The sequence below is a fragment of the Marmota flaviventris genome, chromosome 14 (genome assembly GCF_047511675.1).
Source record: "Marmota flaviventris isolate mMarFla1 chromosome 14, mMarFla1.hap1, whole genome shotgun sequence".
Taxonomy (NCBI): Eukaryota; Metazoa; Chordata; class Mammalia; order Rodentia; family Sciuridae; genus Marmota; species Marmota flaviventris.
This window is the reverse complement of record NC_092511.1, coordinates 60,327,901-60,342,322: the sequence shown is the minus strand read 5'-3', so window position 1 is coordinate 60,342,322 and position 14,422 is coordinate 60,327,901. Positions and strand designations below refer to the sequence as shown.

The window sequence follows — 14,422 nt, the reverse complement described above, 5'->3', positions numbered from 1 at the left end:
ATTTACATTTAGCCATAGCTTCCCCATTGCTGGAGTGAATGTGGGATTCGGAACAGAGATGTGGTTCCTGATCTGGGCAACATTACCTAGGGAGACTTTCAATGAGCTGGGAAATCACACGAGTATTCAGCAGTTAGGTATACACCAAAGGATGTGAATTGCGTTTGAAACCAGATTGTTAGTGTGGAATGTCCCGCAGTCTTTATAAACTGGCTGCTGTGAAAGAGCTGGGCCCAGAGGTCAGTAGAGCCAGACTGTCCCTGAGAATCAGGGAGAAGTCACTTCCTGTCTGGGCCTCAGTTTCCTCATCTGTACAGTGAGCCACTACAATTTAGGAATGAATGAATGACCGCTAGCCGAGTTTCCTTGTTGGCATTTTGGATGATGCCTGACAGTTCCCACCCAGCTCTGGCACAAGAAACAAGAGGCCGGTAATATGAAAGGGCTGGGGTCAGGGAACACCAAAGGCTTAAGGACCCCCAAACGAGGGTGTGAGCTCTATTTTTCTGGAGGGCTGGGCCAGCCAAGCCGATTAGGGGCCCCAGAGCAGCTGTGGGCCGAGGGAGGCCGCTGGGGGTGAGGGGATTCAAACAGCTCTTTCCCACCCTCTCCCCCACCAGCCTGCTCTGTGTAAAAATTCCAAACTCCCAATCAAACCCCCTTCTCTTTTCTCCTTTCATTCACCTGCCCATCTTCCTCTCCTCTTCTCTCCTTTTCTATCCAAACTCATAATTAATCGCTCAAGGCAAAAGTAATGAATGTTAATTGGCCATCTGTAGGAAGACTAATTAAAATCTACCACGCTGGGGTTTCAAACATACCTATAGCAACGGAGTGAATCGGGAATGAGGCGAGGAGGGACTGAGGTAACAGCTGAAAGACTGCAAAACACCATTGGGCTTAGGTGTGAGGAACGACGCCAGAGAGGGGCCGAGATGCTGGAGAGAGGGAGAGATGGAGACAGAGAAAAAAAAAAAAAAAACCGTCCTCAACTTGCGGCTGCCATGGCAGGGCCTGGCATTTTGTCCCTGTTCTGTTTTGAGTTTCACAAACACATTTACACATTTCCTTCTTGCTGGACGTGGCTTAAGGGGTGGCTGGAGTTTGTCAACACATAATTGTTGTCTCCAGTCGTGGGCCTAAACACACACATTTCTGCAGCAACACCTGCCCCATGTCAAAAATCACCCACACGCGCATGCACACACACACAATGGTCAATGGTTAATGCACACAAGCTGGTTAAATCTCATGCACAACTTTGCATGGATTCTTGCTTGTATGCAGTTATGAACCCAAAGCAACCCAGGGGCATAATGTATGATTCAGACACAATTATTTGTAATCATATATATGTCCACTGGTGCACGCGTGTGTCATTTAAACACGCATCCCACAGTTACCAAGAACAAATGCTGATGTGTGCTCCTAGCAGTTTTCAAAGTTACAATCACATTCATACAATAGGCTCGTAAGTATGTGCACAGTTACACACCCAACCCAAGCCCACATCGACACACTTGCTCTCTGGCAAATTTCATATCAGCACTGTTATACACAGGTACACATGCTATGGCACCCCTCCACGCATAAGTAAGGCTAAATGTTCAAGCCAACATATGACTATTAAGGTGGCAAAAGGTACACACATACACACACACACACACACACACACGGAGCTGGGGTTTTGGTTAGGCCCACATGGGGTTCATAGGCAACTATAAGAGTTTGGGTCTGGAACAAACAAACCCAGGGTGGTGGCCTCTGGTTCCCTTGAAAGGACTGGGCTTCAGCCAAGATCCAAGGTCTTTGGCTCCATCTCCTCTCTTAGAACCCTGACCTGGGCACCTTGAGTTTCCAAAGACTGCTTTAATGTCCTGACCTTTGGACATTAAAAAGGGATGATAGAAGAGAAGACCAGAGATGCCCAGGGGCTAAGATGAGTGCTAAGGCCAGGGAGGGTAGAAGGTGCCAGCCACAGGGATGGGTGGCAGCTTTTGTGCTCTTGTCTTGAAGGGTCAGTTCTGTGGTTCAGGGGAGGCTTAAACTGGGTGGGAATGGCCTTGTGGGAAGACAGCAACATGGGAACTGAGACTTTTTGACCAGGGCTCCTCTTTGTCCTCACTTAGGGAAAAGGCTGCCTTCCTTATTGGATGGGTTTTGGAGCCTCCTCTGCATTACCATCAAGTCCCTCTGTGATAAACTTGGATTAAAGCAGAAAAAAAGGGCAAATACAAGAATGAAAGTTCTCCCACCTGGGGGTTCTGGAAGGGTGGGTATGAGAACATGGAAAGGACCATCAGACAGATAGGAACAGGATTCTACCCAGGGATTCTCACAAGAGAGAGCTAAGCACTCTTGTCTTCCAGGTTTGGTGCCAATTCTCTGTTCCTGGAGATTCTTACACCTTTTGCAACCCACAGTCAGTTCCCAAGTCTCATCATCATGTCAAACAAGGAAAGTAGCTGGGAGAAGGACAGGCCAGAGGAGGGCAAGGTGTTCAATGCTCCAGAGGGACCTGGATGTTTGGTGCATCCCCAGAAACCAGAGTCAGACACAGGAAGGACCTCCCAGCTATAATAAGAATGAAAGGAATCCCTGACATCCCAGGAGTGACCAGTACCCATCAGGCCAGATGCTCTGGGGTCCATGGAGCCCCGCTACCTGATGTCCTCCTCAGACAAGTGAGGAGATTCAGTTGCTTCTAGGAGAATTGACTGCCCAGGCCCACCAGGCTGAAAGTGGCCAAGGCAGGCTGCAGAATCCAAGCCCAGTGGGCTAGCTCTTAACCCTGGGCAGCCCCAGGCTGGACCAGCCCAGGAAGGGAAGGAGCAAAACTGCTTCCCAAGGCATGGGCTTCCCGGAGAGCCTTCAGGGTCTTCGGGGATCTCCTTCTGCCGACTAAGGCCTCAGAATTCTTGGGGAGGAACAGGCCCACATGCACACACACACACTCTCTCTCACACTCACACACACAACCCTATGACAGCTTCTACATTTGGAGCTGACAGATGTGCAAGGTAACAGCTCCGCACCGCCTGTGCAGCTGAGGCCCCGGCGTCGCGAACGGGATTATTTCCAGCAAGGCTCAGGGCGGCTGCGTGAGTGTGTGTGTGTGTGTGTGTGTGTGTGTGTGTGTGTGGAGAGAGAGAGAGAGTGGGGCTTCTCCTGCCATTGCTCTATTGCTCTCCCTCCATCTAAATCTGTCTGTTATATCTTTGAATCTTCCTGCTTTCCTCCCTGGGGCTCCTATTTCTGGCCCCTGTCTCCATCTTCCTCTTGTGGTCCTCTCAGCCTGTCTCAGTCTTTGCCTTTGGCTGTGTCTGTTTCTGTTCTCTGCCTGGATATTCCATAGAGGGGACTCGCCTCCTTTCAACTCCCCCACTTTGCCCCTTGTCCCTTGCTTTCTCACTCAGGCAAGTCACAGGATGGACTATTCATAAAGCTCCACTTTGTTCCAGAAAATAATGCAGCTGTCCCTGCCCTTTGCACCAGGGCTCCTGCCCAGAGTGTGTGGGGATCTGGGCCTTCTCCAGAGCCAGGAAAGCAGCTCCCGGTCTTCGTCACTGTCCTTCAGACCTGGCCTTCTCTCCATGGGCCCACTGGTCCTGACACTCATCATTTATGGGCAAATTAGCATCTTAAAAAGCAGACCTCTTCTGCCTCCCAGTTTTCTCTTGCAATTTCCATACTTTACTTTCCAACTTTTACTACAGATTGAGCCCAGGGTTGACCCCAGGTCTGGCCTCTCTGTAACTCTGACCCTGGCCATAACTGATCCTTAATTCTGGCCATAGACTGACCCCATTTCCTATCCCTGACTCTGTCCCCATGAACTTCCCCTTCTCTCCAGGGCTGCCTTCTCCGGTTTCTGCCAATACTCAGGTGGGTACTCAAGGCTCATAGCTCACTTTTAATACTCTGGTACCAAGGAGGATACACCTCATTGCACTGAATAAGAACCTGGGGTCAAGCAGGGGCAATGGGAGACTGAGAACTTTCTACTCCCCAGGTGATTCTGCTAAATCCCAGCTCTACCCACTTCCACAATAAGCATTTGTGGACTTCCTTTAAGGATTTCAAGGGGGACGGGCAGATTTTTTTCCCCAGGATGCCCGGGTTGGGTGAGGCCCATTCAGTGGGGTCTTGCCTGCCAATGTAGTGGCCCTTTCAATGTGTCTATACACCTGGCCATAGCCACTGCTGCATTCACTAGAGCTTGCTCACTCTCACATTCATTCATTCACTTAGCAAACACCATTGCCCAGATGTGTGGGTCTGGTTAAAGGATGTGGAATACACCCAGCCTCTTGAGAAGGAGGCCTTGTTCCCTGTTTTACATCTGGGGCCAGGTTGGAGAAGGAGAGGCCTTAGCAGCAGCCAAAGAGAGAACTGAACCAGAGTGTGGGCCAGGCAGAGTCCTGCAGATCCAAGCAGACACCCCAGGTCTGGAAGGGAGGGTGGGTGGGGCCCTCTCCTCCCTGGCCTGGGGTTGGGGAGGCAGGCCTGTGAACCAAGTGGCCACTAGACAGCTTCAGTTTCTTAGCTGAGGCCCCAACTGAGCCTAAAAGGTGGGTCCCCCAAAAGAAGAAAGAAAATTCCTTCTCCTTCCCCTCTCCCCTTCCCCCAATTCCTCACTAAAAACAGAAGTCCCAGGCTCTCCAGCTCACACTCAAGGCAGTTCACTCCCTCCTTGGCACCCCTGTCATTTAACCCCCCACCCCAGCTGACCCTAGAAGTTCTGAGTGACTACTCAGCTACATGGCTTCTAGACGATGTTCCTCAGCCCCTGCAGCCCAGGTCACTGAGAGGTAAGACTGAAGGGGGCAGTGGTAGAGAGATGTCACCCTAGGGGTCTCCACTTGGGTAACTGGAAGTGCTCTTTGTCTACCTCCCAGTCACCATGTGGGATCCCAGGGGTGAGGGAGCGCAGCTGGGCTTTCCTGGTGGGTTCACACGGGGTCGCACACATTAGCTCTGTGAGTCAGAATGACCACAGCCACAGGCAGTTCATGCATAGACAGGAGGTCATGCTCTATGGGGAAGGGTGTGAATGAGGAGAAGGTTGCTTCCCAGGGCCCGGCTCCCTGGAGTGAGATATTAGGATGGAGCTTGTCTTGGGGGAATGGTGACAAGAGTGGGGTAGGAGCAGCTGGCCCCTTCAGGCTTGGTTAACCATGAACCCGGTTCCAGCCTAGGTGTGGGGCATACATGTCTATTCATGGGACAGGGATTGGGAGTGGGAAGGCACCCTTGACCAGCCTCATCCTAGCTGGTCATGCTCAGAGTTAGAGTTCCCTAAGGTGGGCTTGGAATATTCCTCTCTCACCTCTGCCTCTGCTTGCCCCAAACACAAAACCCCAAACCTCAAAAGATTTATCCAGTTTTTTCACACCAAAGACAAAGAGAAACATTTGTTTATCTTTTGGCTAATCTGTGGTCCTGTTCACCCCAGCAGCTGGGCTCTGGGCATGTGTAGGCATGTATTTATGTGTCTTCTTGCATGTGCTCATATCTGTGGTAGTCCAGGCTGGACCATGAACTCCAGGAACACACACAGTTAGGCCCTGGAGGCTGGCACAAAAGTCTCCCTGCCTCAGTGGTAGGTCCTGGGATCAAGATCTGGGAAATCCCTTTCTGATCTTCCCAGTTCCAAAGGCACCTGAGAGTCCAGAATCCTGGATTACACGGGAGATAGGCCTAGTAAGCACATAGAAGGCTCTGAAACCTGTGTTCTATGCTCAGAGAAGGCAAAGGCCAGGCATGAGAGGGCCTCGCCACCTCGTGGGGACATATGGTACTCCTAAGGCCCTGCTCAGCCAGGCTGGAGGGTGGAAGAGGGTGAGTAAACCCTGCTGGACCTCCCACAGGGGGCTGGATTGGTACTGATTACCCTCATTGCCCTGGGAGCAAGAGGCTAAGGGAGGAAATGCACCCACCACTCACCAGGGCAGCAGAGGCAGCCCAGGCTTCTGCAGGGTCCAACTGCAGAGACTGAACCAGATGCCACATGATGCAGCCTGACCACACTTACCACACCTTAGAGGAAGGTTTACTGAAAGGAACTTTGGAGTTCATTTGCTCTAAGGAAATTGAAGTCTGGGGAGGGAGCAAGGCCTGGCTCAAGCCCTACATGAAGGTTCTGGAGCCTAAAGTTCATGCATTCTCCTGCAAATTCATGATGGGTTATCCACATGGAACCCCAGTTCCTGGCCCACCCCAGGAGGCCTGCAATAGGGGCAGAGCAGTAAGAGTTTTTGCCACAGATCAGAAAGGGAAGGGTGTCTGGGCCACTTAGAGAGGAGGCTGCCAGTGGGGCTCCAGGACCATCTGGATCCTGATGCTGAAAGGTAATAATGTGGCCAGGCACAGGGCACACCCACCTGTAATCCCAGCAGCTTGGGAGATTGAGGCAGGAGGATTGTGAGTTCAAAGCCTCAGCAAACTGAGGCACTAAGCAACTCAGAACTTGTCTCTAAATAAGATACAAAATAGGGCTGGGGATGTGGCTCAGTGGTCAAGAGCCCCTGAGTTCAATCCCTGGTACCCCCACCCCCTGCCAAAAAAAAAAGGCAGTAATGTTTTATCATCCATGGTGTAATGCCAGCACTATGCTTAACACTTAAGAACATAAAGTCACTTAATATTCATAATGGCCCTTTGAGATAGTGTATTATAATCCACATTTATCAGAGAAGGAAACTAAAGCAGAGAATTGCCCTGGGTTACCACCTGGTAAGCACCAGAGCAGGGATAAGCCCAGAGATTTTGACCCCAGTGAGGTCTGGGGCTCTGCTGGGCAAGGCAAGAGCATAAGTCACTTGCTCACTCCTTAGGGTCTCTGAAGGATGCTTCCAGTTCCTGCCCTCCAACAGGAGCAGCTGCCGCTTCTCCAGGAGGAACAGCCTCAGAGTGCCCTCTGCTGGGCATGAGGGGGATCAAAGAAGAGTTCCCTTCTACACAGCCGCAGGACTGAGTCCAGGCATTGGCTGTCAAGAACTATGCTCTCTCCTCTCAAACATGGGCTGGGGGCCTAGCTATAGAGCACCACCGTGGAGCCCTAAGCCAGCCCCAGTCTTTTGAGCAGTAAAGGTTTGAATTTCTCAGGTTTCTCTCTTGGAATTTTTCCCATCTTCCTGGAAGGAACGCCGGTCCTAAGCCCACTCCACTGAGGACCAGGACCATGGGCCACATAGATGATGCCAAGGGGGCTCACAAAGTAGCTGGATGTCACTCAGAGCCCTGACATGTAGGCAAGGGGTAGAAATGGAAATCCAAAGCAGCACCAAGCAGAGAACCCCTCCATCCTTGAGGGCTACGGGGAGAGCAGGCGGCGTGTTGGGTCCTGAATGATGTATACTCTGAGTATCTTCAGGACAAGAAAAGGGTAGTAAAGACTTGGGTCATTGTGAGCAAAAGAGTGAAGAAACAGGCGTCTCAGCATCCATCTGGGACCACTGGCTACTTGGGTTTGTCACTGAGTGAGCCTTGGTGATATGAAGCAGACAGCTTCATGACAACTCCCCAGGAAAAAGAGGAACACACCCCAAGTTTGGGTTAATAGGCATTGGACCACCCTGGGGCCTAGGAAACCAGCTATGACCTCTAGGAGAGGAGGAGGGAGGCATTAGTGAAGACTGAGCCTCATTTTATTTGTGTTTGCCTTCTCTGTGTACATAAACTCCCAGCCTATAGGGAGGTGGGTTCTAAAGCAAGAAGGCATCAGGATAAGGACAGGAAATTTGACAGAAAGTGTTTGTTATCCAAAGCAAGGAGGATCTGTGTGGGTTGGAACCTTCTCTGTCCTCTTTCTCTCCAGGCCACCTGTGAGTCTGCATGGGCCACCCTTCATATCACATCACTCCCTCCTTTCCCATGGACCAGCCAGGGGGAAGAGATCCAAACTTTTCTCTTCAGTGTTTCAGCTGCATTTCCTGCTCTCCCATCCTGGGGATAGAGAACTACAATACCCATAACCTCTCTCCAAGCCAGGCTGCATGACACAGATCTGACAACTGGTGACACCTGCCACTCCCACTGGCTGCCTTTGTGGGCAGGGCAGTAGGCATGAATGGTTGTCTGCATTGGGCAGGGTTGGCAGGGGGCTTTGTGAAAGGGTGTGGGCAGCCCCAGGGCTCCTGGGCTGTACCCCAAAGTGGAAGCCAAAAGACCCAAGAAGCCAAGGACATAAGCTATTTACTAGAAGGACACATGGGCTCCGGACTCAAACGTGTCTGTTTGCAGCAAGTTCAGCAGCTTCTGGGCTGACACCCCGCAATCCACCAGTTCCCCCTTTGTCTTCAGATCCTGTAGCCATTTTCGTAAGTCTGGATCTACTGAGGTCTCCCGGGCCAACTTCTGCATGTCTGTGTCCATGACACCTAGAGGACAAAAAGCAGAAGACAGGACCAGAAGGTCATGGGTCCCTGCTATGTATTTAAGCTATGGAGCTGAGTCATGTCTGATCAGAGGCAATACCTACCTCATCTTGGCTCAAATGCATGGTCAGAGTGGCCAAAGTCCCCTCTTTGTCACTACTGAGTTCCAGACTCAAATTCCAAAGCCCACACAAAACACGGTCCCCTTCATGGGTCCTACTTCCTCATGAAGTAGTACCTTCTCCCCTGACTTTGTTTTCAATGTGGTGCTGGGGATGAAGTTCAGGGCTTTATATGTGTTAAGCACATACTAACTCCAGTCCCGCAGCACCTTCTCTTGATTTTCCCACTTCTACATATACAGTATTTAAAATCCCTGCACCCTCCTCCCACCTCGCCCTCCACCCAAAGCCAGCCAGGCCCCAGGCAGGATCCTCCTACACCTACATACCCTGACAACCAGGCCCTTCCTTTTCATAAAGCTCTGGTTCTCTCTCTCCCTGTTTCAACCCATCCTTCTGCTAAACTCATTTTCTAAAATCCCATACCCATTCCTCTGCTGAAAACCCCTCAGGGGCTTCCCAATAGCCTGGCCCAGTACTCAAGGCGCCCTTACTCACTTCCCTCTGTCCACAATCAGCTTCCAGACAAACTGCAAGGCCTGTCACTCTCTAACATATTTTCCCTCCTTTACCTGCACTGCTAGGACATGTCTACCACCTGCCAACATCCACACAGCCCTCATGAGTCAATACCAAGTTCATCTACCTCCAGTAAAATCATTCCTAATCTCCCATCTGTAAGGAGTTGTTCCCTTTTGAACTCTTGTAAGCACTTGTTATTCTTCATATAGAAATCACAACATCCCAGAATCTGGAGTTAATGATCCTGAGGGACAGAAAATCACAGAATCTCGGTGCTGAAAAGAGAATCACCTTCCTGACATTCAAACACCTTCCAATCACCTGTGCATCCTGATGACAGGAGATGTGCTACCTTTCCAAACAGCCCACTCTATCTTTGGACACCTGTTAGAACATTCTTTTTTTAAATATTTATTTTTTTAGGTGTAGATGGACACAACACAATGCCTTTATTTTTTGTGGTGCTGAGGATCGAATCCAGGTCCCGCCCATGCTAGGTGAGCGCTGTACTGCTGAGCCACAATCCCAGCCCTAGAACATTCTTCCAGAAACTGAAATGAAAACCAGACTGATCTCTGCCTTGTTCAGGCCCTGGGGAGCTCCTAAAAATCTCAGAATGCCCAGACTCCTGACATCAAACCTAGTCATTGGCCATCTGCCATCTCCACGCCTAGCTTAACTGACATTTGGTCACAGTGGTCTGACTGAGCTCTAGGCTGAGCTCAGAGCCTGTGATGAGCTGGGATGTTGGCTCCAGAATAACTGCATGTGTTTGCTGGGGTGGGAGCAATGGAGAACATGAGATGCACACATGGTACTGATCAAAATCTTGGAAGCAAGGTAGAATCCTGGTATTGCCACATATGGGCTTTGGGCAGGCCACTCTATATCTGTGTCCCCAGGACACAAAGCTGGATCTCCACCTGGCTGCTCAGACATTCAACCACAGCCCTGTCACCCCCTTCTAACTTCAGGAACTGCAAGTCTAGAATAAAGGCCCTGGCATGTGGTATTTGGGTGGAGAGGTCAGAAACCAGACCAGGTGTCCCAAGACCCCATACCTTTCAACTTCCACAAGGACAAGGAATGATCTTATTCATCCCAGCATCGCCCACTGCAAGGGTTCCAGCCCAGTTCAGCCTAGGTTGTCACCACTCAACAATGTCTGTCTGCATGTCACTCAGCTAACATTCTCTGCAGACTGCCCAATACTGTCCCACTACGGGACAATCCTGGAAGACCACCAGGAGGTTGATGGTCAGGCAGAGCATGAAGTCAAGTTCATAGCCCAGTAGCTTTGCTAGCTTGCTGCTGGGCACACACAGATGAACCGGTTTTCCCATCAAGTACACCTATAAATGTAATGCAATGTGACAAGTCCTATGGAGCAACTAGAAGTTCTACCAATTAGAGAGTACTCCACTGAAGAGGATCATTTTCACATGCATATCTCCTTTAGCTCCCCTACTTCCCTGTTAAGACAGGTAGCATCTTTACCATTTCACATGAGGTGGTTTGGGCTCAAAATTCAAACCCTAGTGTTCTTCATCTAATATCTCAGACTTCCCTGTTCAACCCTCTAGTCGAGGCAAGTCCCCACCCCCTCCTTCCAGCTCTTAACTTCTCTGGAATCTATCTTTCCCTGAGGTGTGAGATCATGATTCAGAAACAACATACCTTGTGGGTCCTTCCCCCAAGGAGACAGACTAGGCCCTCTGTCCAGCCCTCAGAGGGGGACCAGCCAATTCTGGGGAACAGTGATGGCAATACCTTCCACCTACCTGGGTCATAGCTCAGCACCCTCACACTTGGTTCCTCTGCAGCCAGGACCTGGAACAACATGGCACGGGCAGCCTTCCCTGCACAGTACAATGCCCAACCCTTAAAGGGCTGCAGGGCACTGATGGATGAGATGTTAACCACAGTCCTGATCAAGCCAGGACAGTCCTGGAAGGCCCTCAGTAGTCCGGTGGTCAGGCAGAGCATGGAAGTCAAGTTCATAGCCCAGTAGCTGTTTGCTTCAGCTGGGTCACTTAGGTTCAGGAAGCCTTTGGAAATATCCCCAAGAGTGGCTGAAAAAAACAGAGGTGGAAATAACTCAGTGAAGCACCAGGGATGTAGTTCCATGGTAGAGCACTTGCCTAGCATGTGGGAGACTGTGGGTTCAATCCCCAGCACCAGGAGTGTGGGAAGCAAAAGAAATAACCCAGCACAGGAGGGGCTTTCTTCTCCCAGGGCCCTCCAGACACCTTTCCCATCCAGACCAAGAGCAAGCATCCGCCTCGCACTTCCCAAGGCGTTTCCTGCTTCCCAAGCTCTGAAGAAAGACTAATATGTAGAGAGAAGACCAACCACTCGAGCTGCCCACTGAGAATGCGCTTGTCTTGCTCTGGGACTGGGGAGCAGGAGTCTAGCCAGGAAGCTCTAGGGGTAGTTGAAGTGTATTGACGCAGGCCCTCGCTAGAGAGGGCTGCGCAAAATGTTCTGTAAAGTTCAATAACACTTTAGAAAACTTGATTGGGCCAACCGTGTCCGGATGAGGACCAGGTCGAGAACCAGGTCAGTACCAGAGCACCCGGCCTTCCTCCTGTACATTTTGCTTCCATGTGCCATGGAGGCTGTGTAACAGTGTAACTTTATGCTTTGAATATGACCCTTGCTGCTCTGCCACTGCAACTGATTTTTTTTTCAAATGTACATGGTTCTTTCTCTCTCTGTTCCTCCATAACCGCCCCCCACACACTCCCTAATCTCAGGGGAAACGGGATTACCTTTCTTCCCCACTTTAGGCAGATTTATCTGTCCTTGATTACACACCCACCATAGAAACAAAGTAATCCAGAGTTTGGGGTTGGTACCAGAAGATCTCAGAAATGACTATCCCCCAAGTTAACAAGTAAATTACAACTCCAACAGAGACCAGGTGGACTGTAGCCTTTGAATCACCTCTTTAAAAGACCCCTACTCCTACTGATGGGCAGAATCACAGTCTTTGGGACAGAGTCCCCTGTTTCTCTTTTATTAGCAAAGCCATAAACCTCTTTTTCCTTTTTCTCAAAACCGTGTCCTCCTTATCAGATTGGCATGGGGACAAGGACGGAGCTTCCAGCCACAGATGAAACAACTAGTCCTTTGGACTCAGCCGCCTAGTCTGCCCGCCTAGGTAGGAATCGCCCAGCGACGTGGGAAGTGAACGCTTAAATGGAGAGTCCGCGCCAGCCCCCGCGTCTCACCAGCGTTGTTTATAAGCAGCAGCCGCTGAAGCCCTTCGGGTCTGGGGAGGTCACGCAGGGCTCCAAGCAGCTGCTGAAGGCCGGCATCCGAGCCCAGGTCCGCGGGCACCCACACCACGCGCAGGCCTGGGTGCTCAGCGACCAGCTCTGCCTCCAGCTGCTTCAGCGCCTCCTCGTTGCGGGCGGTTAGGAGCAACACCGAGCCGGGGGACAGCAGCCCCGCCAGGAGCTGAGCCAGCGTGCGGCCGAAGCCGCGGGAGGCCCCGGTGAGCACGCACACCGTGCGGCCAAAGCCGCCTTCCCTGTGGCTCCTAGGCTCCATGCCACTGATCTCAGGTGCTCGAGAGGGGATCCGAGACCCTTAAGGCCCGGGGCGGGGCTGTGGCGGTGGGAGGAGCTGTTCAGCGGGGCGGGGGCGAAACCTAAGGTTTCAGGCGCCCGGTGATGGAACAGTTTCCCTAGCTCGCTGGTACCAGAAGTGAAGTGGGAGTGCAGGTTTGACCGGAGTCTGCGCGATTAGGTAAATACGAAGCGCAGGGAAGTGGCCCCGAACTATTGGCGGTGTTCCCAGCGCTCTTGGGTGCTCACCGGGTCACTCCAGCTCGCCAAACCGCTAAACCACCTGCTAGCACAGGGCTGTGGGATTGCCTTTCAGCTCAGACCCAGCTTCCTTACACTCCTCACTTCCAGCGTAGATTGCCTTGCTCCTTGTCCCCTAGTGACTAGCCCTGAAGGAAGCCCATGCCTTGTAGGGCCAGGGTACCTGCTGGGCTTAGAGAATTACCCACCCTCTCTGTGGAGAGCAGGCAGTGCCCAGCTCTGAGTTACTCCCTGATATATAAAACAGAAGTTTTCAGGCGCTACCTAAACCTGAGTTACTCCGTTTTGCATAGCAGTAGTTAGCAATGAGCTCCCCATTTTAAGTTCAAGTGCCAAGGTAGAATGGCTCTAGACCTTGTTTGTACAAGTATACAATCACCATCTGCCCAGCACTACATTCAGGTACAAATTGGTAAATAACTTATATGTGCAAACTGAATCAAGGAGTAGCTGGATACATGGACATCCCAAATCATATGAGGAACACCAGACACAGGAGAGAATCAACCTCATCAGATGCAAACCCCTCACCTATAAAAGATCAGTAAAAGGAGGAATGCTCTGAGACTGGACACAGCAGTACCCTGACCCTGTCACCTGGTCACTCATCAAGAGCCTTGCCCAGGAAAATCAGCATAGCAATGAACCTCTCTCCTCAGATTTCAGCAGAGCATATTTTCTCCTGCTCATGATGACGATGCAAATCTCACTTCCCACATCCTGAAACTAAAACTACTGTCCTTCATTCTTTGGAACCCTCTGCTTTGACAACTCTGCAGCACTGGTTCATTAAAATCCTTCTCTGATATTGGCCTCCTAGAATGAGTTTGAAAGTTCCTTCTTTTTCTATTTCATGAAATAATTTGAGGAGTGTTGGTATTAGTTCTTCTTTAAAGGTCTTGTAGAACTCAGCTGTGTATCCATCCGCTCCTTTCTTGATTGGTAGTCTTCTGATGGTTTCTTCTATTTCCTTGCTTGAAATTGTTCTGTTTACATCATGTATATCATCCTGGTTCAGTTTGGGCAAATCATGTGACTCTTGAAATTTGTTGATGCCTTTGTTTTTTTCTATTTTACTGGAGCATAAATCTTCAAAATAATTTCTAATTATCTTCTGTATTTCTTTAGTGTCTGTTGTGATATTTCCTTTTCCATCACAGATGTTAGTAATTTGAGTTTTCTCTCTCCTTCTCTTTGTTAACATGGCTAAAGATTTATCAATTTTATTTATTTATTTATTTATTTTTTGCAGGTAAATGGATGGAGTTGGAGACTACAATGCTAAGTGAAGTAAGCCAGTCCCCAAAATCCAAATGTCAAATGTCTTCTCTGATCTAAGGATGCTTACTCATAATGGGGATGGGGCAGGGAGCAGGGGAGGAATAGATGAACTTTAGATAGGGCAAAGGGGGTAGAGGGGGTTGTGGCTTAGCAGTAGAGCGCTTGCCTAGCACATGCAAGGCTCTGGGTTGATCCTCAGCATCACATAAAAATAAATAAATAAAATAAAAGTATTTTTTAAAAAAAAGATAGGGCAAAGGGAAGGGAGGGGAAGGTGGGGATGGGG

At 50.3% G+C, this 14,422-nt stretch overlaps 1 protein-coding gene across 1 annotated transcript; it reads right to left on the bottom strand.

Annotated features, from left to right (window-relative positions):
- Positions 1-8,181: 8,181 nt before the first annotated feature.
- On the bottom strand, positions 8,182-12,577 carry LOC114091961 (sepiapterin reductase). The gene is made up of 3 exons (XM_027934526.2): positions 12,256-12,577; positions 10,804-11,094; positions 8,182-8,381 (listed from the first exon to the last, which is right to left on the bottom strand). Exons 1-3 carry the CDS (start codon positions 12,575-12,577, stop codon positions 8,200-8,202), a joined length of 795 nt encoding a protein of 264 aa, XP_027790327.2. The 3' UTR covers positions 8,182-8,199.
- Positions 12,578-14,422: the final 1,845 nt, after the last annotated feature.

Bases quoted from the DNA above. Each gene is read 5' to 3' on its own strand.
- LOC114091961 (XM_027934526.2), bottom strand. From the start codon at position 12,577: ATGGAGCCTAGGAGCCACAGGGAAGGCGGCTTTGGCCGCACGGTGTGC. The intron at 11,095-12,255 runs GTGAGACGCGGG...TGTTTTTTTCAG, and splicing joins GCTGCTTATAAACAACGCTG to CCACTCTTGGGGATATTTCC. The intron at 8,382-10,803 runs GTAGGTGGAAGG...TTTGTCCTCTAG, and splicing joins GGTGCTGAGCTATGACCCAG to GTGTCATGGACACAGACATG.